Source organism: Martes martes, assembly GCF_963455335.1.
Source record: "Martes martes genome assembly, chromosome: 16".
Classification (NCBI taxonomy): Eukaryota; Metazoa; Chordata; class Mammalia; order Carnivora; family Mustelidae; genus Martes; species Martes martes.
The window spans coordinates 20,092,461-20,115,658 of NC_137904.1; the positions used below are offsets into that span (position 1 = coordinate 20,092,461).

Sequence of the window (23,198 nt, forward strand, 5' to 3'; positions counted from 1 at the left end):
CCTCGCCATTTGCTGAGGTTTTCTCCTCTCCTGCCGCCCCCCCCAACTCCTCCATAGAGGAACCCCTTGCTCATATCCAGGGAGTGCAAGCCACTCTTCTCAACTTTTCTGGGGTCTCCAGCTCCTGACTGGTTCCTAGGCCTCCTGGACACGCACACACACACAACACCCCGGCGCACCATTCCTCCCAGGCTCAGACTCCTACAAAGCTTCTGCGAGCCCTGGGCTCCCCCACTTTTCTTCCCCCATTTCCCCGACGCCACAGCTCTAGATGCTGCTTTAGGCCCCTCCTCAGGTCTAGCTTCCTCTCCTGTACCTCCCACCCCAGGGTGATGACACTGCAGTGGCCATGCGTGGTGTAACGCCACCGAAGGTCATCTTGTGACGTCACAGAGCCGTCGAGTCGAGGAACTGAGGAGTGGGAGAGGGGGCTGCCTGTTGAGCACCTCGGAAGGCCCGGCGGGAAGTGGGATTGCATCCCCAAGGTGTCCCAGGGTGCTTAAAGGTGTAGGACCCGTCCGCCCTCCCGGCACTGTCCTCCTGCCGGCCCCCAGTCCGCAGTTCCGGAAAATTAACCCTTTGTAGACCGGTACAGGGGCCCGGGCTCCCCCTCCCTGTTCCTGCTTCCGTGCGCCCTCCTCCCCCTCCCAGCTCCCCCGTCGCCTTAGTCCCCCCCAACCCCCCGCCTCGCCACTATAAATAGCCCCTCTTCCCGTTTCCTAAATTCCCTGCTGACGTCGGCAGCGCGTCAGTGTGTAGGAGCCGCGGCCGCATGAATGAGCCGCCGCACGAGTACTACGCGCGCCTATAAAAGCAGCGGCGCCAGCCGGGCTGCGGGAGGCGAGCGGGAGCCGGCGCGACGCGGCCCGACAGGTAAGTGGGACTGACCGACCGACGGTCTACAGATGGACTGATGCACGGACACGGAGGGAAAGGCAATGAGGAGACCGGCAGACGGCAGGTTGACTGGCCCCTAAGGGGTGGGAATGGGAACAGGGTGGGGGATGAGGATCCCCTCGCAGCTGGTGGAGCCGGGCCGGAGGCGTATCCAGAATCCCGTGCAGCACTTGCCCGCTCCCGGATGAAGACGCAGCCACTTCGGAGGAGCATCGAACAGAGGACGGACCCCAGGGTCCCTGCGACATTTCCTGGGGCTCCTGCGCCATCCTCCCAAGAAAGTGGGGCGAAGATGCTGACGCCCCAGAAGACGCGCCCCCTCCTCCCCCTCCCCGCACCGCAGTGACTCAGCCTCGCTGCCCCTGCCGGCTGAGCGGGGCTACCGGCGAAGGACAGACGCCCACCTGCCCGCCAACCTAGCCTCGGCTCTCTCGGGACCCCCACCCCCATCCCCGTCCCATCCCATCCCGTCGGGCTGGTCCCTTTGCGCCCCCGACTTCCCGCCTCTGCGCGAGGAGCTGTCCTCTCAGGACTAGGAGGGGGCGGGGCCTCGGCCGGCCTGCCCCGCCCCCCCACGGAGCGCCCCCCCCCGCCGCCGGAAGTGCCTCTCCGCAGGGACATATTTGACGTCACAGGGCTTTGACGTCAAGGGCCGCGTGCCCGTCCGCAAGCGCTGGGGCCGAGAAAGGCGGGAGACGCGGGGGAGGAAGAGCAGCAGCGCCCCCAGCTGCGGGCACGGAGGCACGCCCGCCCGCCCGGGCAGCGCGCCGGCACCTTGGCTCTAGACTGCTTACTGCCCGGGCCGCCCTCAGTAACAGTCTCCAGTCACGGCCACCGACGCCTGGCCCCGCCCCAGGACCGCGGACCCGGCCACCTGCCGCGCCCCCGGCCCCTCAGTTCCCCAGGGTCCCTCAGCCCCGCTCGCGCTCTCCGCGTCGCCGCTGTCCGCGGTGCTGATCCAGTGCAGGCGCGGCCATCCTCCCGTCCGGTCCCTGGTCACCAGAGGCTGCGAGGGGCGGCAGCTCACACGCACATCGCACGGCCCCCGAGCCCGGTCCCCATCGCGCGCTCTACCCCCGCTACCCCCTCCCCAACTCGCTGTCCTGACGTCTGCCTGACTGGAGCTGCCACGGTGCCGTCAGCAGCGCGCGCCCCGCCCCCGCGTCTCCAGGGCAACCGTGGCTTTCGATTGTTACTGTGGGAACCGGAGGTAACAGTCTACAGCCATGGTCGCCCCGCAGTACGCCCACGCACTGCGCCCGCCGCGCACTGCCAGCCCCGGATGGGAGATCAGGAGCAGGAGGAAGCGGGGGCGGCGAGTCAAGATCCGATGTATCTATGGGGGCGGAGGGCGGTGCGGTGCTGGGGGGCGGACTACTCTCGGGTCTGACTGCTGCGTGTCTACCACGACAGGAAAGGAAGCACGGTCTGGGCAGTATGTCTGACCGTCCTGTCCTCTTGGCCGAGGTTGCAGCCAGGGAATGGCAAAAGAAGGGGTAGTTCTGGGATTTGTGTTCTATCTCCTCGGTGGGAGGGAGGCGACTGGGACCTGAAGGTCTCCTGCAGACTGAAGGGAGTAGATGGAGCAAAGTTTTCCTAAAATGCCACAACAGCATTCTTCCGGGAACCCCTCTGCTGAGCAGGCAGAAAGCGTGACTAATCCTTGAACCCATTTTCTGATGCAGCCTTCCCTCACTCTTCTCCCCACTCTTTCATCCTCTGATCCATGTAGGGTGATAAGAAAGGTCCCCAACCCTCAGGAAGCCAGTGTGTTTGTAAAGTTAACCCGGTCAGTAAAGCATTGTCTGAATATATCAGCAGCCTCACTTCAATCGGTGCTGGATTCTAATTTGAGATAGTGTCTCAAATTAGTTCTAAAGTGGAAAAGTGAATATGAGAGGGGCTGAGCAATGTGAGCAACGTGAGCAACGACCTTTTCAAAAACACACTTATATCACCTACCACCACCACCATCACCCAGTGCAGGGGTTGACTGATGGATACCGGGTGCAGGACTTCCCTAGGCACAGTCCTGGAAATGGTTAATGCAATCCAGTCCTGCCTCTCATTAATCCAATTTTTTGTTACCTCTCCATAACCCCTCCTTTGTTAAACTACTTTTAAGGCAATTGGTGCTGGTTTCACAGCTAATCAATTCCCACAGGCTTCCTTCCTCCCACTCAAGGACCCCCAAGGTCTTAGATTAAATGTTCTTGATTCTGGAATCCAGCAGACATCTGTGGGAAGACTGTAGTGTGTGCAGATGGGAGTAGTGCACTGGGAGGCAGGAGGTCCAACCTGGCCTTATCACCGACTGGTTATCATTTAAGGGGCTGGGTTTCTGAGCCTTGTGTAACATGGGATAATAATCATTCCTCTCTGGCTGACTTGTAAGGATCAAATAGGCTCACGTGAGTAAAAACCTTTGAAAACTGCAGAATGCTATTTCAATCTTAAGTATTCTACTAGTTACATCTTTGTGAGGGGCTGGTAGCATTGAGGAGACCCCAGCTCTGGCCACTTAGGCAGAATGAACAGGGGAAGGGGGCACAACTTTCTGAGCAGAAGCTCTTGGACTCGGGCTATCGAGGAGGCTTCTTTGCTCAGGGACTACTCTCGCTCAAGAGCTTTAGGTATCGAAGGTGGAGTGAGAGGCAGAGAAGAGAAATGGGAGCAATATTCTGAAGGGACCAAGTTGTCTGCAGTTTGAACCCATCTGGAGAAGATGGTCAGAGGGGGAAAACCAGAGAAGTGACTTTAGAGAATTTTTTAGTATCTTAGAACCTCATTGAGTGCACCCCAACCCCAACCTATTTTATGGATTAGGAAGGTGAGACCCAGACAGGACACCTAGCCCAACAGTCATGAGTGCTGGGTGTCCTCTGTGCACTTCTGAGGTTGCAGGAGAGAAAGCAATGACTAGGAATGGTTAGTAACGTGAGTTCTGGATCTGAATCCAACTTTGGGTAAGTTACTTAACTCCTCTGTGCCTGTTTTCCTCAGTTGTAATATTAAGTTAATAGTGGCTACCTCAGGAAATTGTGAGATTAAATTGGGCAACTCTAAAGTTTCTGCTTTTCACAGTATCGGGCGTAGTTAGCGCTCCACCAAAGGTACTCCTCTTTCTAACCTCTGGACCTCATTTCCCTTAGATACAAATTGAAAATGTTACATGAATGGTTAATTGGAGAGCTTTCTCCCCCTCCCTAGTGGAGCGCATGAGAATCCCGTGTGTGTGTGTGTGTGTGTGTGTGTGTGTGTGTGTGTGTGTGTGTGTGTTTCAAATAGCACATGTTTACCAGAGACTTATATTCTACTAAGGCAATGGTTTTCAAATATCATGTTGTATGGGAGTGTCCAGTCCAGGGAGTTTGCCAAAATGCAGATTCCTCGGTCCAGCGACTGGCTCGGTAGGTCAAGTTTTAACATGATTCTGATGCAAGTGGTCCACAGAATCTGTGTGTGGGGTGGGGGGCAATGACCCCTAAGATTTTGTTGTTCCTGGAGGATGTGATGGGAGAGGACATCTCACTTGTTGGGAAGCAGTGGACCACATGATCTCTTTACTTCTAGCTTGGACATTTTCTGATTCTTAAGGCAGGAGGTGGGGGAGGGAGAATTCTCACCCAGAGCACTGAGCACTTCTGCTCCCCCTAATACTGTTCTGCTCTACCCTCATCCTTCTAACTTTAAGCCCTGGCTTAAAATTCATGCCCTGCTCTATCTTGTTCTCTCTCTTTTCATCCTCACAGTAATTCCAAGTAGCAAGGGCTGTGGTAGCAACTGTCATCGTTTTCATCTCTTGGGACCTCGCTAAAGAGGGTAGGCTATGATGGCCATGGGGGCACGTGAGCTCTGAACTGCATACTCACTGCATTCCACTCTGAACTCATTTCCAGAGAAGCCGGGGATCTTTCTGTGTGTGAAATTCCTAAGATATTAAATACTAAATCCAGTATTTTCTAAAATCCTGCGGGCCAAATTCAACAGGTCTGTAGCAGTAATTCAGCCCATTTCTGAGTCCCCTCCTTTTGTCAAAGGTTTAAAGATCCCTTTAAAACACCAAGAGCAAGCAGAGGCCGACTGTAGCAAGGGGGAACTATCCTCCCATCCCCACTTTCTGCTATAAAGGTCCTAAATTTCAGTAAACTGGGTCTGTTGGGGGAGGACGGTGTAACTCCAGCTTTTTTTTCTTAGACAACTACTGTCTTTAGTGAAGAATTCGGGATTTGGGGTAATTTAAAGGATATTAGTCTGACTGTCTCAGGATGGGAGGGAGTATTTGTGCTATATCCCCTAACCCGATTCCTACTCAATTCCTAAATTCCCTGGGAACAACCATGCTTGAGGGCTAGATCAGGGCCTCCTGGGATCTTCCAAAAAGGAATGAGGTCGTGATCCTGCAGAGGCAGGGCTGAAATCAGAGAGCAGGGTGGGCCACAGGTGGGGGGCACTGGAAGCAGGGCAAGAAGCTAAAGTGGGCAGTCTTTAGAGTGCCTGGGAACAAATGATCTCTAAAACTGGAGAGGCTACTTAGGCCCTGGCTGGATCGCTACAAAGCAGCATCAACCCCAGCAACTCTGCAGGTGAGGGCAGGTTTGTAAAAGTTTCTTCTGTGTGGTCTTGGGCCTCTTCCCAAGGTCTAGGACCAACCCATCCTCCAAGCTTATAGTTCAGAGGGGCTAAAGCAATTCTGGAGGAGAAAGCAGAGCACTCAAGAAGCCAGAGTTCGACAGAAGACCAGTACACAACCCTCAGGGTTCAGAGGAAGCCTAACTCAGTGGAGCCCAGGTAGCACCTTGCCCAGCAATCTCTTCCTAGAACTTCTCAAAAGCAAAATTCTTCCAACTCTGCCACGAAGGCCTCCTTTCCTTCCGCTTGGGACTTGAGATTTCTACCAAACGTGGGTACACGAGCTTGTCCTGGGGGTTCGTAACTAGAAACACTTCCTTCCCTCTTTGGAGCTGCCCTGGAAGCTGTGTGGATACCAGGAATCCGGACTTCTGTCACAAGATGGCTTTCCTGTGTGTAGGAGGAAAAAGATGCTCAAAATTGCCACCAGCACTTTATTACGCAGCAGTCACAGCAGCGTCGGCCCCCACGTTCCCATGTCACCCTCCACTTATCCAGGGGTCCACTGGCCTTTTTCATGTTTGAGTAGCAGATGCCAAGCTCCGCTAAGGCCTTCTGATCCCTTTTTTCTTGAGTGTAGAGCTGGGGTTACAATAAGCTGAGTCTCAGAATTGATACTTGTCTCTTAATTGGTGATGATGAGGAACACTGACAGCAGCTGAGCTCCCAGGGGAGGGGGGGAAAGGATGGAAGGACTGGATTACAGAGGCTGCCCCGAGGTCATGCGGGGGTGGGGGAAGTAGGGGCAGAGGCATTTGTTCATCTTTCATGCTATAAACTGGTCCAAGAACTTGAGGTAGGCCTGACGCTGGGCTGCAGATGCTGGAATGAAGTGGCCACCAGAGTGGGTGAGGGTGACAGCTCCGGTGAATCGGCCAGCCAGCTGCATACTTTCCTGAGAGGGGATGACGCAGTCAGTGTCCCCAAAAACGTGTAGTGAAGGCAGTAACAAGGGGCACTGCAGGATGGGTTGCTTGAGTCCAAGGCCTCGGGGACAGAAACCAGATACCAGGATGATAAACCTTGGCAAGGGGAAGCGGGGATCGCCAGCTTGGCCAAGGGCACACACAACAGCTGCCAGCGCGGCCCCCTGGCTGAAACCAAGGAGCCCATCAAAAGGTCCCAGTTTCTTCAGTGCCTGTGCCACGGTTCCCAAGGCTTCCTCCAGACCTCTGCATACTGTGGGCTGGCTCAGGGCGTTGAAAACGTCTGCCTCCTGTTCTGAAAACCACCAGCCTCGGGGCTGCTCCTCCGGAAGGCAGGGCTCTACAGCGATATGGGGAAAGGGTGGGGTTAGGGCAAGCGGGTATCTAGGGCGTGAGAAATGAAAACGGGAGGGAGGGAGGGTTTGGGGCTGATAACTAGCAAAGAGGCGGCCGAAGATGAGAATCTGGGGGTAAGGAGGTGGAGAGCAGAGTGGCATGGCAAGGCAGGGAAGCCTCATCATGGTGGAGGCCTGGGAGGCTGGGATGGAAGAAATGAAGAGTATGGGCAGGGGGAGGGAAGAGGTGAGGATGCGGCGTGGGGGGTATGCTGAAAGGCGTTACGGAAACGAGGCCAAATAAAAGACTCAGAGTGCATTTCCCGGGCACGGCCCGTCTCACCGGAGTCCCGTCCGGCGCCCTCGGGGCCCGCAGCATCCGCGACCAGGTGCGGGCCGCTGAGGCACACGAGTTCGGCGCGGCCCCGCAGCGCCTTCCTCAGCGCTCCCGTCTTCTCGCGGAAGCCCCGCTCGCTCTGCCGGAAGCCGGCCAGGGCTAACACCCTCAGCGGTGGCCGCGCCGCCATCTTGCCGGGCAACGCGCCAGGGACCGGAAGCAGCTTTTCCCCGAGCGGAAATCGAATACACGAGGGGTGGGACCAAATGCCAGCCCCACCCCGAAGGCGGGCCTCTGCGCGAGCGGGGTGTTCCCGTAACAACCAGAGGTGGTAAGGCGCGGCCCAAGCAGGGGCGGATACCTGAGACCAAGGAAGGGCTCATCGAGCGTTCGTTGCTCCCTTTTCGTCTCCGCAGCTGCAGCCGTCGCAAGCCGTGGCTGGAGAGGGCTGCGCGGACTCCTCCTGCATCGGAGGATGGCAGACTCTGCTCAGGGTCTCCATTTTGCGACGTCCTCCACCCTACTCCCGTGCATTTCCCGTAGCGGCCTCACGGCGGCGGCCTCGGCTCGCGTAGCTAGGGAGGCGGCCAGGCGAGGCCGCGCCTTTGGTCTCTCTCCTCCCCGCTTGCAAGTCTAGGCCTACCTTCTCCAATGCCAGCGGGCTCAGGGCCTGGGGGGGCCGGTTCCGTCCGTGGTTGACTGTCCATGGCCCCAAGGAGCTGCCGGCATAGAAGTCCATAGGGTAGGGCTGCTGCCAGGAAATGTCCCTCAGAGCCACCACTGCCTAGGGGAGGACACCCGGACAACAATTGCCAACTTTTTCTGGGCAGGATTAATTAATTCAATCTTCACGATGGCCTATGGAGGTCCTATTGTTCCCATACCACAGAAAGGAAATGTGAGGCTCTGACAGGTTAAGGGACTTGCCCAAGGCCACACAACTAAGAAATGAGTCAGCTGTAATAAGTGCTGCCCACCCCACTGCAGATCCCTCCCTGGACAGAACCAGGTGCAAAGCCCACTCTCTCTCAGGTATTTTCAAAACGCAGGGTTACCTCATAGGGTGTCAGCAGCGGCTTGGGGAAGGCTGTGCCCCAATCAATGGAAAGGCGCGGACATGCTACCTGCACCCACCTGGGAAGGGAAGGTCAGGTCAGACCCAAGGGTGGGAGTGGGGAAGGTGGTCCTCCCCTGGGCAGCATGCTGAAAAACATGACTTTGTCCTCAACACACCCAGTGAATGCTTACTATTAATTCTAAAGACAGTCACGTACTACCATTCAGAATAACACTATAGCTGTTGATTTTCTCGTTTCCTCTGAGAGAGCCCTCTGCGAGCTCTCTGAGGGCAGGGCCCAGGCAGCTTATCTGTGATCTTATCTCCAGAATAAAATTTAGTTTAGTTCTGGTACACTGCAGGTGCCAACCACCCCTCAAAAGAATAACTGTGATGTTACAGTTGCCTGTGAGCCCCCAAACTGAAATGGGTGAGACCCCTAGCCAAGAGCAGCCCCTGCTGAATGAGGGCTCTATAAACATGAACATTCACGGAAGCAATCCCCACTGACTCCAGCCTTCAATATGTGCTGGGCAGGATACTGATCTAAGGAAGCTTCCTTAGCCAGAGTCATCGCTAGAGAGGTAAGGTGAGGAAACTTACACATCCACTTCAGGAAGTAGGTTAAGCTTGCTGGGGAAGATCTCAGAGAGCAATAGCCTCAGGAAGGGAAGTCCTAAGGCTTGGAGCCGAGATTCCAGGTGCTGCTGGAAGATGGAGGCCAAGCTCAGGTCACCATGGTCAAGCAACCAAGTCAAAATCCCTTAAGTCTACTAATTTTCCCAGCTGGGTTTCTAGTCAGTCCCCTCCTCCAGAGGCCACCCCAAGCCCTCTGACCTCCAGAATTTTGGGGCTGCCCTGGCGGCCCAAAGTGCCCAGGATAAGGCCCCAGGATTTAGCTGAGCGGGCTGTGGCTATGGCTTCTTGGCGGTTGGCTTGCATGCGCTGGTGGTCATAGTGTTCTCTGGATAGGACTTTGCTGTATGGGTCATATCTGGAAAAGAAGCTATGAGGGTTATGGTGACAGCCACTCATGGTACCTGTTATACCCACAGCTCCCTGACCCAGTCCCTTGGTCTCCTGAATCTTTAGGTTCCAGGCAGATAATTAGGAAGAGAGCAGAGATCGTCATTGGAAAGCTCAGTCCCACAGCTGGAGCCAGCAAAAGTAGGAGGGGGGTTTAGAATCTCGGTATGAATCCAAGTGGGGGATGGGTGGGTACTGTGCAGCAGCAGCTCTGGGTCTGACGCCCGGATTCAGGACCCAAGTACCTCAGATACTTAGAGCTGCTGGCTGTCAAGGGGCCAGGGAATGAGGAAGTTTCGGCCAGTTGAGGGCTTCAGTGGCAGGGAAATCCCACCCTCTCCCTAGCTGGTCAGCCCAGCTCAGCCCATACCGGTAAGCAGGGACACCAGGGTTGGCAATCATGACAGACTCCAGATGGAAACGGCCGTCTCCAAGATATCTGCAGCAGAGAGACAGAGGATGGTAAGTGTGGGGTACGGTGAGGCAGCAGAAAAGGTGGGCACTGGCTTGGAGGTCCAGACTGAGCTCCTGGCTGAATGTGCTGCTGCTGCTGTGTTGGAGGTGGGGGGGAACTGGCCTAAGTCAACATTCCACCTCCTGAGGCCTTGGTTTTCTCATGTGCAAAATAAGGAGTTTGAACTGGATGACAATAAGGCCCTTCTAGTTATGTAATGCAGAATCTGAAAACTGCTCCTTACCCCAGACTCCTGGGGGAAGGGTAAAAGGGCAGCCATGGCCATGGGAAGGCTGCTCAGGGTCCTAGAGATCCTACCTCGGAGACAGAGGGACAGTTCCTTACCTAGCTCAACACAGACACAGCAAATACGGTTCAACGTGTCATCGATGCTGTAAATGAAGTTTCAGGGTCTACAATGGCTCTCTCTCCCCAAACTGGCTCTCAGGTCCTCTTACTGAGTTGTAACAACTAGTGTTTACTGGATTTGTGTCCTCTGTGCACAAAGGCCCGGAATAAGAACTTGCCATGTAGGACTTCACACTCAGACCCTCAAACAGTCCTCTGAGGTACCTAGAGTATCCCCATTTTACAACAGATACAGCTCCTGTTCAGGGATGTTAAGGAATTTGCCAAAAGTCACACAGCTATTAAGCAGTAGATCCAGGACTTGTCTCTAGGCTTAACCACCAGGCTCTATCAAGCCTGTCCCTAAAAGGAGCTTCCCAGTCCACGGAGAAGGTAGAGCATAGAGGACAATCAAGAATGCAGTTCCTTCTTGCAGACCACACTAATCTTTGTGATGAATGCCCCACATTCAGGGTGTCTCTCCCTCCAACACACACCTTGAAGCCCCCAGTGGTAGGCACCTACAGGCTCAGAATCATGTGGGCACAGGCAGAGGGGCAATGCCCCTTCGGAAGCAGGGCTGTCCTGCGTGGGAGAAGCAGGCCCTGTGGGACCAGCATCTACAGCCCCAGAGGCGGGGCTGAGTCAGGGGAGTGCCCCTCCCGCTCTCCCTGCCATTAGCTAGGAATGGGGCTCCCCTCCCTAGTCCCAGCCAGGGGAGCTATCGGCTCTGAGGCTGGCTGCATTCACACAACATTAAGCATTTCCATTACCTAAAATAATTAGGCGGCAGGAGACATGCTGCTCCTGCTTGTTAGCTGTCCGGATGCTAAATTAACGGGGCTGCAGCCTGGGCGTGCCCATCCATCTTCTCCAATTATATTCCCACCATTTCTAGCCCACCCTCACCCCCACTCCCCACTCCATGAGGCCCTCTTATTCCTGCCCCAGCCTGGGCATAGCCTCTTACATGGTGGACAGAGCACCTGAGAGGGAGAGAGGCCACTTACAACCCTATGCGGTCCCCCTTTTGCAGGGTGACCTTAAAAAAGAGCTTGAGACTCAGCTTCCTTTCCTACACATTGAACCTCCCAATCCCTTCTAGGTGCATTTCTTATGTCTCTCCAACTGGCCCCTCATCTTTCACTTACACAACAGCCTCCACCTTTCTGGGCAGCTGGGGAGCCGTGCAGCCCAGGATCTCCCCAGGGGACAGGGGCTTGCACTGTGGGACACTCACATGGTACTCAGCTCTCAGCTCCTGGGCAGCGGCCTGGAAGGATGAAGAGGGAAGGGAAGCAAGTGGGTGAGGAGGGACAGCCAGGGACAGAGGACCAGCCGGAGGACCTAACATGGGCCCCAGGAAGAGTTCGGAGGCTGGCTGCCTATCTGTTCACTTACCTGCAAAGTCGACACAAATTGAATGGTGCTGACCAGGGCAAGGGAAGTGGCTGGGGGAAAGGTGAGGCGGATAGAATCCAGGAGGTGGGTAGTATCTATCCGGATGTCCACAAAGACATACAGTACCCGGAAGTCTCGGGCCGAGGTGTCCATTGGAACTAGGAAGAGACAAGAATTCAGGAGACTGTTTTGGAAGGCCAGAGGTGCAGGGGGCCTGCCTGGGCCAAGGTCTCTGAGCAGCCAGGACCAGTGGCTTTAGCCTAGGGATACGAGGAGTGAGTGGGGGGGGGGGCACAGTGATAGGTTCCCTTAGAAGCTCCTTTTCCACCCCTCGGCCGGGGGCCCAGACTGCTCTACCACCAACAGCCTTTCAAACACCCACATCTGGGACAGCAACGTTGTTTCCAAGGCAACCAAACCCAAAGGAAAGATCCACCTGCAGAGCAGGAAGGCCAAAGCCATCCCAGAAACTGGGAGGGACCTCCTGCCTGCACGCAGGACAAGAAGGCACCGTGATGGGGGAATTAGCACGAAGTCCTGCCTCCCTGCCTCCTCACCAGGATCCCCGCCCATCATACCCAGGCAGCTGTGGCCATAGTGCACCAGGAAGTCAGCTCCCAGGGCCCTGGCGGTAAAGTCATCCACACAGCAAGCCCCATATGTCACATCGCCCATCACCATCACTTTGGCCTCTGTGAACCTGTGGAGGTGAGGGAACGGGAAGGGGGACAACGAGATGGTGACACCAGGGTGAGGTGGGAGAGAGACCTACCCCTGTGGGGATATCTCAGCGCCCAGCTCCTCTCCCTACGCCCTGCAATCACTGGGGCTGGCAGCTGCCACTTCTGCCAACAAGAGTAGGAGGGACCCAGCTGCCACATCCCCCGGTCCTGGCAGCAGCTCCTGGAACTGGAGCGGTATGAGGACGGTCTCTGTAGCACCCAGGTTCCTCCATCCAAGCCCAGACTTCAAGAAGGACCTCCACCCCTCAGCTGGGCAGACACAGGGTCCGATACGGGGGCTCTGACACCCCGGCTTGTCCCACCCAGAGCAAGAAGCATGCACACACATGCAGAGGCGCCCACTCCCATGCTTTGACGTGGCGGCGTGCGTGGGTACGCATGTAGGGATACACACAGCCTCCCTGTCACCCAGACCCCCTGCTACCTCCCCACCCTTAGTTAGGGCCCTCTGCACCCAGGGTGGGGGGGACCCACGAACAGCTCCCCCATAGCACATGGCACCACCCACACACCTCATGCGTCAGAAAGAGTGGGCTCTGGCCAACACATTGCCATAGGATCTGCTGCCAGGCCTGAATCACTGGGGGACAGGGGTGGGTGGGGAAGACCCCGCACTCCCCAAATTCACCAGGGGCATGGTGCTAGAGGACCAGCTCTTCCTTGAGATGCACCCCTGGGCCACAGGGCCTGGCTTGGCAACTAGGGTCTCCCCATCTTTCTCCTGGAGGTGTGCTGGGGAAAGCTGAGCTGCTGTCAGTCAGCAGCCCCTCCTCCTCCCCCTTCCCCAAATCAGTCTGTGCACAGAAGCAGATTATTCAACTCCTTAAAATGCAGCCCAGGCGTCTGAGTCAGCCAGAACACTTAATTTTTTATAGATTAAAATGTATGCAAATTGGCCTGAGCCCCAGAGAGCATCCCCAAGGGGCAAGAGGGTGGGAGCTGGGAAGTGAGTCTGTGGCAGTGGATGAGAAGCGGAGTGGGGGAGGGCAGCAGCAGGGAAGTGGGAGGTTCCCATTACGAGATGACCTCCCCTTTCCCCATTCCCCCTCCCTGTTCTTGTGCTGGTTCCAGATGGCTGAGAACTCCCCACCCCCAGCCCCAGGATGGCTCATTGTAATGAAGAAACTTAGATAGAGGGGGGAGAGGAACTGAATACCATCTCCTAGATACTTCTCTCCCACCAAGCCCCTCCTTGCCCTACTCCCCCAAATGTGTAGGAGAAAAAGGTTCCCCTTGGCTAGACCTGATGCTGACAACACAGCTCATTCCAGGTCAGCTCTGAGGATTCTTAAGTTCCTCCTCAGGCCCCATCATCTGCTTTGAAGATACTGGAAACAACTCATCTCCCCACTCCCCTGCTGCACCCCCTCCCTCACTTTAATATTTTAGGGAAAAGGAGATTTATACAGACAAGCCAAGCCAGACAGGCTGGGATCTCAGCAGGCTGGGAGTTTAGTTTTGACTTTTTCCCTTTGTGCATGTATGGTTGTGGGAGGGGGCAGGGTAAGGCCAAGGTCCAGAAGGAAAAAATGTCAACAGGAAGAGATATAATGGGCATGGGGAAGGTCTTGGCTTAGCTTCTTCTCCAGTGCCCCGAGCCTCACCTTTCCAAGATATCCACAATGGTGCAGGCAAAGAGGAGAAGGCCCTCAGGCATTTGCAAGGCCACTGAAAGACAAAGCGAAGACATGAGAGCAGAGGTCTAGGAAAATCCTGGGATGGGGATACTGTCCCTGACAGAGCCAGGCAACCTCTCCACCCCTATCCCATCTCAAAACTTGGGGGCTCACCCTTTTTGGCCTGGGCCTGCTGAATCCTCCAGATGGTCTTGGGAATCTCAAAGTTATAGTTGGAAGGCAGGACTTCAATGGCTGCCTGCAGCTGGGGGTTGTTCAGGATCTCAGGGGGGATCTGATTGGCCAAGCGGCCCCTAGGGGCTCGACCTAGGACAAATGAAAGGACTGAGTTCGCACCTGGCCTAAAAGAGAACCAGACCCAGTTAAGTCCTTAACACCACCCAAGTTTCAGGCCCAGATCCCAGATGCCAAGGGGGCTGGCCCAGCTTTTTTCCTCACTGAGTTCATTCTGAAGCTGGAAAGACAACCCATTAAGCCTGAAAGAGATCTGCATAATTAGTTTCCATGTTGAGAGATTACTGGGAATCAAAGATTTGAGCCCATGAGTGAGGTATACCCCATCCCTTACCTTTGGGAGAACAGAGATAACACCAGGAGACTGAACTGAATCCAAACAATGGCTCCTTGGTAAAGAACAACTCTGAAGAAAACCCAAGAGCCTAGAAGTCTGGGAAAATATCCTCCCCTGCGCCCAACCCCTCACCCAAGTCCCTGAGAACACTTTGAAGTTCTGAGGTCCTAGATATGCAGTCTATAAGCAAACTTATTAAGTACTGACTTAAAAGACTGCCCTCTTTACTCAAGTCCCACTGACTCTGTCTACAGTGGTGAATCCCTACACTCTTCCCTCTCCTCGTTTAAAAGGGAAATAAAAACCAAACATTTAACTGACTAACAGCTTCCTTAGTCTCAATGTTCCACCCCCAGAAAAATAAAAGAACACACTCTAGTTAGGACTGCAGGCAAACAGGTAAGGATAGAGAAGTGACCCTACCCTTTAGGGGCTAGTAGTCTAGCACGGGCAAACGCAGGAATACAGATTACAACCTGATTAAAGGAGAAAACACTGTAGCCATTAGCAAAGCTGCAACTCTTAATTTGCTTCCTATTCCCCACAATTCAGCTTAGCTCAACCCTATTAACTCTTCAGGAACCAGAGAGTTTGGGAATGTGATAAGGAAACAAGAAATTAATTTATTGAACAAATATTTATTGAACCTGCACTTTGTGCCAGAACTTCTGCTAGGGCCCTTTACTACTATGGGAGGGATCCTCCCAGACATAACCCTTCACCCTCTGCCTGTGGACAGATGATGGTAGTTGATGATGGTTGATGATGAAACCATATTTGAGTGTTACCACGGCCATAGTTTTTGTTCATTTGTTTCAAAGACCTTGGGACAAACAGCCCAGAACCCTGGGCCCCTCACAGAAGCTCCTCTGACAGGGCAGGTCCCCTGTGGTCGTTGGGATGTGGGAGCTGCTGGTTTTAGTAGCTCGATTTGTCCTCGAGACTAGTAGGCGCCTCCTCCTTTATCACGTGTCTGTGATCCTTATGTTTACATCAGTATTCCCGGGTAGACGAGATCCCTGAGGGCAAGGCTGTTGTGTAGTCCCTGCACCCAGCAGAGGCCTGGCAGTCAGTGAGCACTCAGTTAAGTGCCGGGTGAATGAAACCCTGTGCCTCTTTCCTGGAGGCATTCCCCGAGGGCCCACTTGTGGAATGGCCGCTGCAGCGCGCCTGGCTCTTTCCTCTCCCATCGGGTCCGCTTTATCCGTGAGTCCTCCCGTACCAGCCAAGGCAAGGGCGGGGGCAGCGTTTCCGGCTTGAGGATTACAAGCTCCTAGGAAGAGCCGCTCCGGATCGCGCCCTAAGGCTGCAAAAGGAAGACTGGTCCCTCTGGGCTCCAGCGAAAGCCGCCGGAGCGAGAGACGGCGGGGCCCTCCGGGTCTGGAGGAGAAAGGCCGCCGCCGTTAGCGGGGGAAGGTGCTGTCCCTGACTTGGGAGCCCTGACTCGCGATGCGAGGTCCGGAGGCCGCAGCGTAGTAGCACCCACCTCTACCAGTGCCGTTTCGGCTGCCCGGCTCCGCCGCCACTGACTCCGCCAGCGCCGCCATCACTGGCCTGTCCACGTGGAGACCAAAAAGGCAGCGCTAGAAGAACGCCGAGAACTCAGACCTTGCGATCGACCGCCGGTCGCTGGCGAGGGGCGGGGATTTGCTGGGCGGGGACCAGGAAGGAGACGGTAGGGGCGGGGCTACCGCGTTCCCCCCCCTCCCCCGACCCCCCCACCCCGCAGGGACAGGGCTCTCCGCCGCCCCTAGCAGTCCAGTACCAATAGCAGTTGCACTCTCTCGACGATCCAGTCTTCTCCGCTCCCGGTTTTCCAGACCTGGCACTCCCGGACCAGTGCTCCCCTATTTGCCGACTCCCTGCCCGAATTCTGTGGGCCAAGTCTTGTGAATGGGACACCACCCCCGCCACCGCCCCGTATCCCTTTTGGTCCTTTCTCAGTCTCCCCTCCTGGTAAGCAGGGGAGGCCGTGTAGGTAGAGCCAAATTCCGTACCTCAGAGGACCCCACTGCCCAAACAAGACAGAACTGAGCTCCCATCAGCCCAGCTACAAGCTGAGTCCTGGGGTTTTCGGAGCGCCAGAGTGCCCTACCTTTAGGACCAACAGTGCAAAATGCTGGAAGGTTTCCCATGTGAAAAACTGCTACCAAGGGAAAGCCCCAGCCTGAGGGTGCTTTCCTGGGGCAGAGCGTGGGGGTAGGGGGAGCAGTCCAAGGAATCCAGTTGCCTAAACCAATCTACCCTTTTCCCTGCCTCGGCTGCCTCTCAGGTCTAGATAGTCTTTCTCTTAATCAGGCCTGGGCTCCTGAGATCCCAAAGGGAAGGCATAAGCAGCCAGTGAGATGGCCTTGACCTTTGGAAGATCAGAGTACCTGCAGGACTGGCCCTTAGCAAGGTCTGCCCCATACAGCAATAGTCCCCCAGGGCTGTTTGCCCATCCAGCCCTCTGGCACCACCTTCCTCTCTCAGAGGTGGTGATGTGAGCACAGCTGGCCCTTTAAGGTAGCTCTGTGGCCTGGGGCTCCCCTGGAGGCCCTCCTTGCTTGGAAACTCCTAATTAAGGTACAGGGAGAAGTGAAAAACAAGCAGCCAGGGACAAGCCTGCCTGGGCGGCTGCCCAGAGAGAAAGGATGTATGGGCTGGCTGAGAGTGAGCAGCCAAGGGGAGGACCAGAAGGGGTCAGTGCTCTGCCCCCCAGGCCACTAACTGATACTCTTAGGACAGTCATAGCTTTGGACAGGGCTGTGGCCAATATGGGTCCCAGGAATACCCCTCTTGCCTTGATAAGAGCTCAGCATGGACTTCCCATCTCCCCTGGGTTCTTTGGACTCCCAAGGTGCAAGATCTCAATTCCAGGGATCCCCTGAGTCCAGCTCCTCCCCCTTTAGGACACTAAGCCCCAGCCCGTGGACAGCTTTGACTCTGGCTGCAGCTGTGAGATCCATGGGGGTGGGAGGGGGGGAGATTGACTCCAGAAGAGCAGTGGCATTTCCCTAGCATGTCCCGCAACCCTTGGAGCCTTTCTCTGGGCAGAATGGGGCCTGTGGATGATTGAAGGCCCTCACCCTCTTACAACATTGCCCCACAGCCTCTTGTGCTGAATGAGCTGCCCTAGCACCCATTAGGAAACCAGGTGATGTCTAGGGGAACTAGACATCAAGGACAGATGTGAGCATGTCCCCTAAGATAACTGCAGTGAAGGACATTGGGGGCTGTCCTTCAGCTTGGGTCGAGAACACCTCCATCTGTTGGTGGGGGGTCTCCCTGCCTGAGTTACTCAGCAGGCTGAGTAATTACTGCCTGACAAGAAGGCGGGCACAGTGCACCCCCACATTATGCCACAACACCCGCCTCTAGTCACCCCCACCCCCTGGCTGGACTCCAAAGCAGCGCCCAGCCCTCCTGAGGCCCGAAATAACTGTGCTTCTCACACTCATGCCCAGCCCCAGCCAACTTCGTCTGAGATGCTGGAGTTTGTGGGGCAGGGGGGTCATGGGGAGGCAGCTCAGGGGGCTGGAAGGAGGATTAGCAGACCCCGATTAAGGCCTACACTTTGGCACTGACCTGCTTTATGACATGGAGCAAGTTGTTCAACCTCACTGGGCCTCAGTTCGCTCACGGAGAGCCCAGGGCCTTGAGACCAGCTTTAATGCCTGGCAGGGTGTGGGGCCAAGTCCAGCCCTACAGCTGGTCAAGGCTAAGAGAGAGAATACCCCACCTCCAGTTCCATCCCAAGATGGACCAATCTTCTTAATCGTCAGAACAAGGTTACTTTTTCACCTTCAAGCATTTGCACCTTTTCTCCTGCCTGGAATGCCCTTTTTCCTTCTCAGACTGATAACTCAGCCCTCAAGCCCCAACCTAAATGGCATCCCTTTGATGAAGGCTTCCTTGATCATCCTTCACCTTCACCCCCCTCACAGAGCCCCCCAACACTTTCTTTCTCCTCCTGTCACATTCTAAGATGCCTTGTGGGTCTTTCTTCCCCAGCTATGCCCTAAGCTCTTGTAGTTACATACCTATGTAGTTAGCAGAAACCCAGAGCCTTGGTGCCATTGAATGCAGAGACCTTGTCTTTTTCACTGGCTGAATCCCTAGGAATAGCAATGCCCCACGAATTGACCCTCAGTAAATGCACGTTGAATGAGTGACTTAGCCCCCTCTTCTTCCTTTCCCAGGACCCCTCTTATTCCAGGCCAGTAGGGGGTGCCGCCTCCACCCAGGATCTCGCCTGACCTGAACCTTTTCTGCCCAGCCCAACTGGCCCCCTGCGGGACCTGCTTTCTAGGCGGTGCCTCCTCCATTTTCCTGGAAGCCCCGGGCGGGGTCGGTGTAGACTGAAGGAGATCGGGGACACCCCCCTAGGCGGGGGTAGCCCACCTGAGCCCCACACTGGTCCCTTCCTCACTCTAGAATTTGGAACAGGGCCTCCCTGAATGCTTGCTGCGTGGACTAGACCAGTCGGGGGGCGCGCCACACCTACCCCCCCAAAAGAATAGTATTCTGGGACGCGGGATGCGAGGCGGCTGGGTTTCCCGGAGCTGTCCTGGGCGGGGAGGAGCCGTCGAGCCTCCAAGAAGGAAGCGGAGTCGCCTAGAGAGGATATGGGCAGGGGTGCAGACTTGTGATGGGGTCTCTGGGTGGCAGTCCTCCCGTCCCAGCCGGTGGGCAGAGCGCACGCTTCCAGCCGCCTCTCTCAGTGACCTCCAGCCGCGAAGGGCGAGCAGACGGGGGTTGGGCTGCGGGCGCGAGCTCCGGGAAGCCCGCGGGGCCGAGAAGGGGCTTTCGAGTAGCCCGACGGCCGCCCAGGGCCTGGGGCAGGTACTTGGACCGACGCGGGCCGAGGATCGTCCCTAGGGGCGGGCGCAGCGAAAACACCTTGGGAGGCGGCGCCACGCGGCTGAGCGCCGCTGCCCTGGGAATAGGACGGCCCTCGGCACCGCGAGCTGAGAGCACTTTCATAAATTTTGTATGGGAGGCGCTCCATGAGCGGGGGCGGGGAGCGGAGCGAGAGGGAGGGAGCTAGCGAGCGAGGGAGGGAGGAAGGGAGGAGAAAAGGTGGGGGAAGCCGGGGGGTGGGGGGAGGAAGGGAGGCGCCCCGCTCCGCCGATCCCTGGGTCCTGCAAACGCGCGCCGGGCGCTTTCCTCGGAGCTCGGCGGTGCGTGCGAGCGCCGTTTTGCAGCAGCCGCGGCGGCTGCGGCCCGAGGGGGCGGAGAGGAGGGGGCCGCGGCCCGGCGGCCGGGCGGCCGGGGGGCGGCGTCCCCCCTCAAAACCGCCTGAAAAGAGCTCGGGGCTGCAGAAGCAGGCCGCCGGCTCCGCGGAGCAAGCCGCTTGTCCCGGGGCTGAACGAGCGCGCCGGGCTGCCAGGCAGCGCCGAGGTTGCTAGTGGGCGCCGGTGCCCTCGGCGCTGGGCTCGGGCTCACCATGCCCCTGAGGGGCCGGGCTGCCTGGCACAAGCGGATCCCCGGCTTGCCCCCGCCTCGACGCGCTCGGATTAGCTGTAGCCGGCGCCCAAGGATTTGAATCCGCACTCCGGCAGGGAGCGCGCCTAGGCCGACCTCCGAGTGGCGGCCCCGCGGCCAACATGCTTCGAAAAGGTGAGTTGGAGCCGAAGGGGCAAGTTGGAGTTCAGTGCACACGCGGCCGAGCCTCGAGCCCGGGAGCCACCCGAGCGCTCTCCGGCGCCCAAGCTCCTGGCCCGGGAAGCAGCGGCTGGCGGGCTGGCGGGCTGGCGGGCTTTGCGGGGACGCACCTGCGGAGGGTTTGCTGCTGGAGCTCAGCCCCTGTCGGTGGCCGGTTGCGAGACACGGGATTTGCGCCATGGATCAAGCGGCCAGGCCTAGGGATCTGGCTCGGCGAGGTCATTTCGAGACCACTGTGAGCTGCCCATGATGGAAGGGAAGCCGGCCTTATGGGACCTTTGCTTTGCCATTACAAAGTTTTGCAATCGCAGGCTCCTTCCGCTGCGTGGGCACATGCTGCCAGTTCTGCCGCTTTGGCGGGGCCGGGTGCGGCCCGCGCTCCAGGGCGGCCAGCGGTCAGTCACCGCGCCGCCCGGGCGCTCACTGCGCGCCCTCGCTTCTCAGGCGGGGCCGGGACGTGGGCACCTTCCCTGCAGTCCTGCTTTGGTCCTCAGGGACGGGCTCTGGGCACCCAGCAGCCCAGGGGAGGTGGCTAGCGCCTGCCGTCCTGTTCTTCAAACTTTCCTTATGCCTGGAGCAGCGAGATGGGAAGGCGGGGGCCGTACCCGCTCCGTGCGCGGCAGGTGCCAGGCTCAACTTGAGGAGAGCTGGCCCCGCGACCACCTAACCACAACCACCCTACCCCTGTCCCCCTTCCCCCCGCAGCCCGGCTCATTGCAGAGCGCTGCAAAGTTGGCGCGGGTGCTGGGGAAGTCCCGCCGCGCCCCCACGTGGCTGCCGCGCGGGGAGCTGTCCCCGGGGCCCAGGGAGGGCAGGTGACCACGCCGGGAGCCCGCAAACCCGGTCTCCAGCTGCCCCGGCCTCTGCGTCTGCCTCCCTCCCCTCCCTGGTCTGGGCGAGCTGCGGCGCTCCGTCGGGACCCTATCGTTTCTGGGCCGGGCCGGGTGGCCGGCAAGCCGCGGCGGCTGCGTCTGGCTGCCCGGGCCCTGCGGGAGCCGGCTAAGGCGGGAGCTCAGGTAGCTAAGGGCCCTGATCCCTGCGCTCCGCGCTCCTGCCTTAATCCGCCCCTGTTTCCATGGCAACAGACCGAGGTGTCGTAAGCACAGGATTCTGACCTCACAGTAGGATGGGGAAGGAGAAAACGGGCAGGGGGAGGTGGCGGAAGAATGGGAAGCGAAGCCTCAAGATGGGCAGAGAGGAGCAGATGTGGGGGTCAGGGGAAAGACCCCACAAGCAGGTGGGACAGATGGGGGAAGAAACCACGCCTTCTCTGGAAGCAGTAAAGGCTGTGTGGTGGTCCCGGCTGGCTCAGGCCTACCGGGGAGCCTCGGTTGCTCCGTCGTGTCAATAGCCACAAACTTGTGTGTGACTTGTGTCTTCCACGTGGGTCGGGGAAGGGCGGGGAGGCGGGGGGGGGGGCGGGGGGGCGGGGACGCTGCCTACCTTTTCCTGTGGTGTGGGGAAAAGTCTCTCTGACTGGTTGGAGAAACCTCTTCACTGATACACCCCGGTTCTTTTTCCCTGCAGAATGGGACTTAAAGGCTTTCAGCAGCTAGCCGTGGTGGTCAGTGCCTGCACACAGAGGGTGATCTTTACAAAACTGAGCTGAGGCCCAGGTCTGAGAAGCTTGGGCCTGGAGTGTGCACACTTGCCCTGGTGCCTAAGGGTTCCTAGGCAGTTTTAAGAGGCCACCATGGCTGGGTTGCTGGGTCTGGGATGGAGATAATAGAAGGGAATTGACATCCCATTTCCCTTTTGGTCTCTTGTCTTTTGGCAGTTTATAGTTAAAAATGAGCCAGAGAACAGCCCAGGTACTTTATTTACATGACTTAAGTGCCCAGGGAGACTCCAGGAGCCTTTCTCTCCCATCCTCACTAGACAGAGACCCAACCCGGGATGAGCCCAGTGCATTCTGGGGGCCTCTGCCGGTGGAGGAGATTCACATACCCTGTTTTAAGAGGTGGCTACTGGAGGTTTGGCAGTCATGGGGGTTCACCACTTGGATTGGCCAGAGGAAAACAGAGCAGAAAAGCCCTTTGCTGGGCTAGGCTGAGCTCCAGTGGCCTACAGCCTGCTGCTGGGACATTGTGTGGACAAAGGACTTTATTTTTGCTCCTTTGCTGGACATTCTTCTCTCTCAGCCCCTGGCCCTGATCTGTAGGACTTGTTTCTTTTACACACATATATAGGACACTCAAATACTCTGTGTGGATTCTAGGTGTGTGCTCAAAGCCAAAAGTATGTCCAAGGCTCATGCCAAGGGAGGTGGCCATTGAAGTTTCTGTTTCCCAAATTGTTCCTAAAAGCTCCGAGCAAAACAATGTTATAGGGATGGGTTCAGATGGTCATTGCAGTTTCCCTGCCCATCAGCTGCAGAGCCCTGAGTGGACTCCTGGACCTGAGGGAGTTTCATAGTCTCGATTTGGATTTGAAAAAAGAGCAGCCATCCCGAGATCCTGGGGGTAAGGTGGAAGAGAAAAACCCTCTAACTTCTCTGCAAAGGGCTGGGCTCATGGTCTTGACAATGGAGTGCTTTGTGGAGTGAGGAGGCTCAGTGGTCTGGGCAAGGTGAGTGTAGGCTGTGATCATGAGGGTCATCGCTCTGATTTCTGGTTGTCCTGTTACAGCAAGCTGGGTGCTGTCCCCTGGCAGGATGTTTTAGGAATTGGAGGGGAGGGGTGCTGCCTTGTGTCTCTTAATGAAAGGACTCTACCGGCCACAGCCGCACCTCTGTGAACCAGAACAGCCTGAGCCCTCAGTGGATCCTGCTGCTGACAGTGCTGGGAGCTGAAGGCTTCAGCAGCTGCCTGCCCTCTTTTCCATCTTCTGGCCTACCCTGGCAGAACCAGGGATATAAAAAGCAAGCCTCTGGTCACAGATGAGAGGTAGGCAGGGCAAGCCAGGCCTGGAGCCCCCCAGCACCATCCAAGAAGAAAGGGCAGCCTGTTGGGGATTTTGCTTCGCCAGAAGTGGCCTGCTTAAGGTCAGGATCTATGGTTTTCAATTTTACAGCTATAAAAACAGAATGAAAATCAACAGCCTCTGGGCTAATACTGAACCTGTCCTTAAAGTTTTTGTCTTGTTAAGCAAGGAAATAGAGTGCCAAATAGGCTTTGTTAAGTGGCAGTCTAATTAATAATTTAAAATCTTGTAGCTGTCTTTCATTAGAATTTATCTGTACATCAACC

The 23,198-nt window shown here is 56.8% G+C and overlaps 3 protein-coding genes across 4 annotated transcripts in view; 1 reads left to right on the plus strand and 2 right to left on the minus strand.

The window, feature by feature from the left end:
* Positions 1-5,951: 5,951 nt before the first annotated feature.
* Positions 5,952-7,470, minus strand: OVCA2 (OVCA2 serine hydrolase domain containing). Its single transcript, XM_080826961.1, has 2 exons — positions 7,134-7,470; positions 5,952-6,795 (listed from the first exon to the last, which is right to left on the minus strand). Exons 1-2 carry the CDS (start codon positions 7,315-7,317, stop codon positions 6,296-6,298), a joined length of 684 nt encoding a protein of 227 aa, XP_080683087.1. The 5' UTR covers positions 7,318-7,470; the 3' UTR covers positions 5,952-6,295.
* On the minus strand, positions 5,952-15,942 carry DPH1 (diphthamide biosynthesis 1). Of its 2 annotated transcripts, none has more exons than XM_080826959.1 (13): positions 15,851-15,942; positions 13,947-14,099; positions 13,761-13,824; positions 11,992-12,113; positions 11,414-11,571; positions 11,164-11,285; positions 9,581-9,649; positions 9,022-9,178; positions 8,788-8,888; positions 8,183-8,261; positions 7,771-7,911; positions 7,489-7,590; positions 5,952-6,795 (listed from the first exon to the last, which is right to left on the minus strand). In XM_080826959.1, exons 1-12 carry the CDS (start codon positions 15,909-15,911, stop codon positions 7,507-7,509), a joined length of 1,311 nt encoding a protein of 436 aa, XP_080683085.1. In that variant the 5' UTR covers positions 15,912-15,942; the 3' UTR covers positions 5,952-6,795; positions 7,489-7,506. The 2 variants fall into 2 exon arrangements, with proteins under 2 accessions (XP_080683085.1, XP_080683084.1); XM_080826958.1 differs by having other exon boundaries at positions 8,788-8,891; positions 15,851-15,918.
* A 3,601-nt stretch (positions 15,943-19,543) lies between these two features.
* RTN4RL1 (reticulon 4 receptor like 1) overlaps positions 19,544-23,198 on the plus strand; it is a 68,363-nt gene continuing 64,708 nt past the window's right edge. The window contains exon 1 of the mRNA XM_080827361.1: positions 19,544-19,965. Within this exon, the coding sequence (XP_080683487.1) occupies positions 19,953-19,965 (13 nt within the window). The 5' untranslated portion in view covers positions 19,544-19,952. The remainder of the gene's footprint in view (positions 19,966-23,198) is intronic.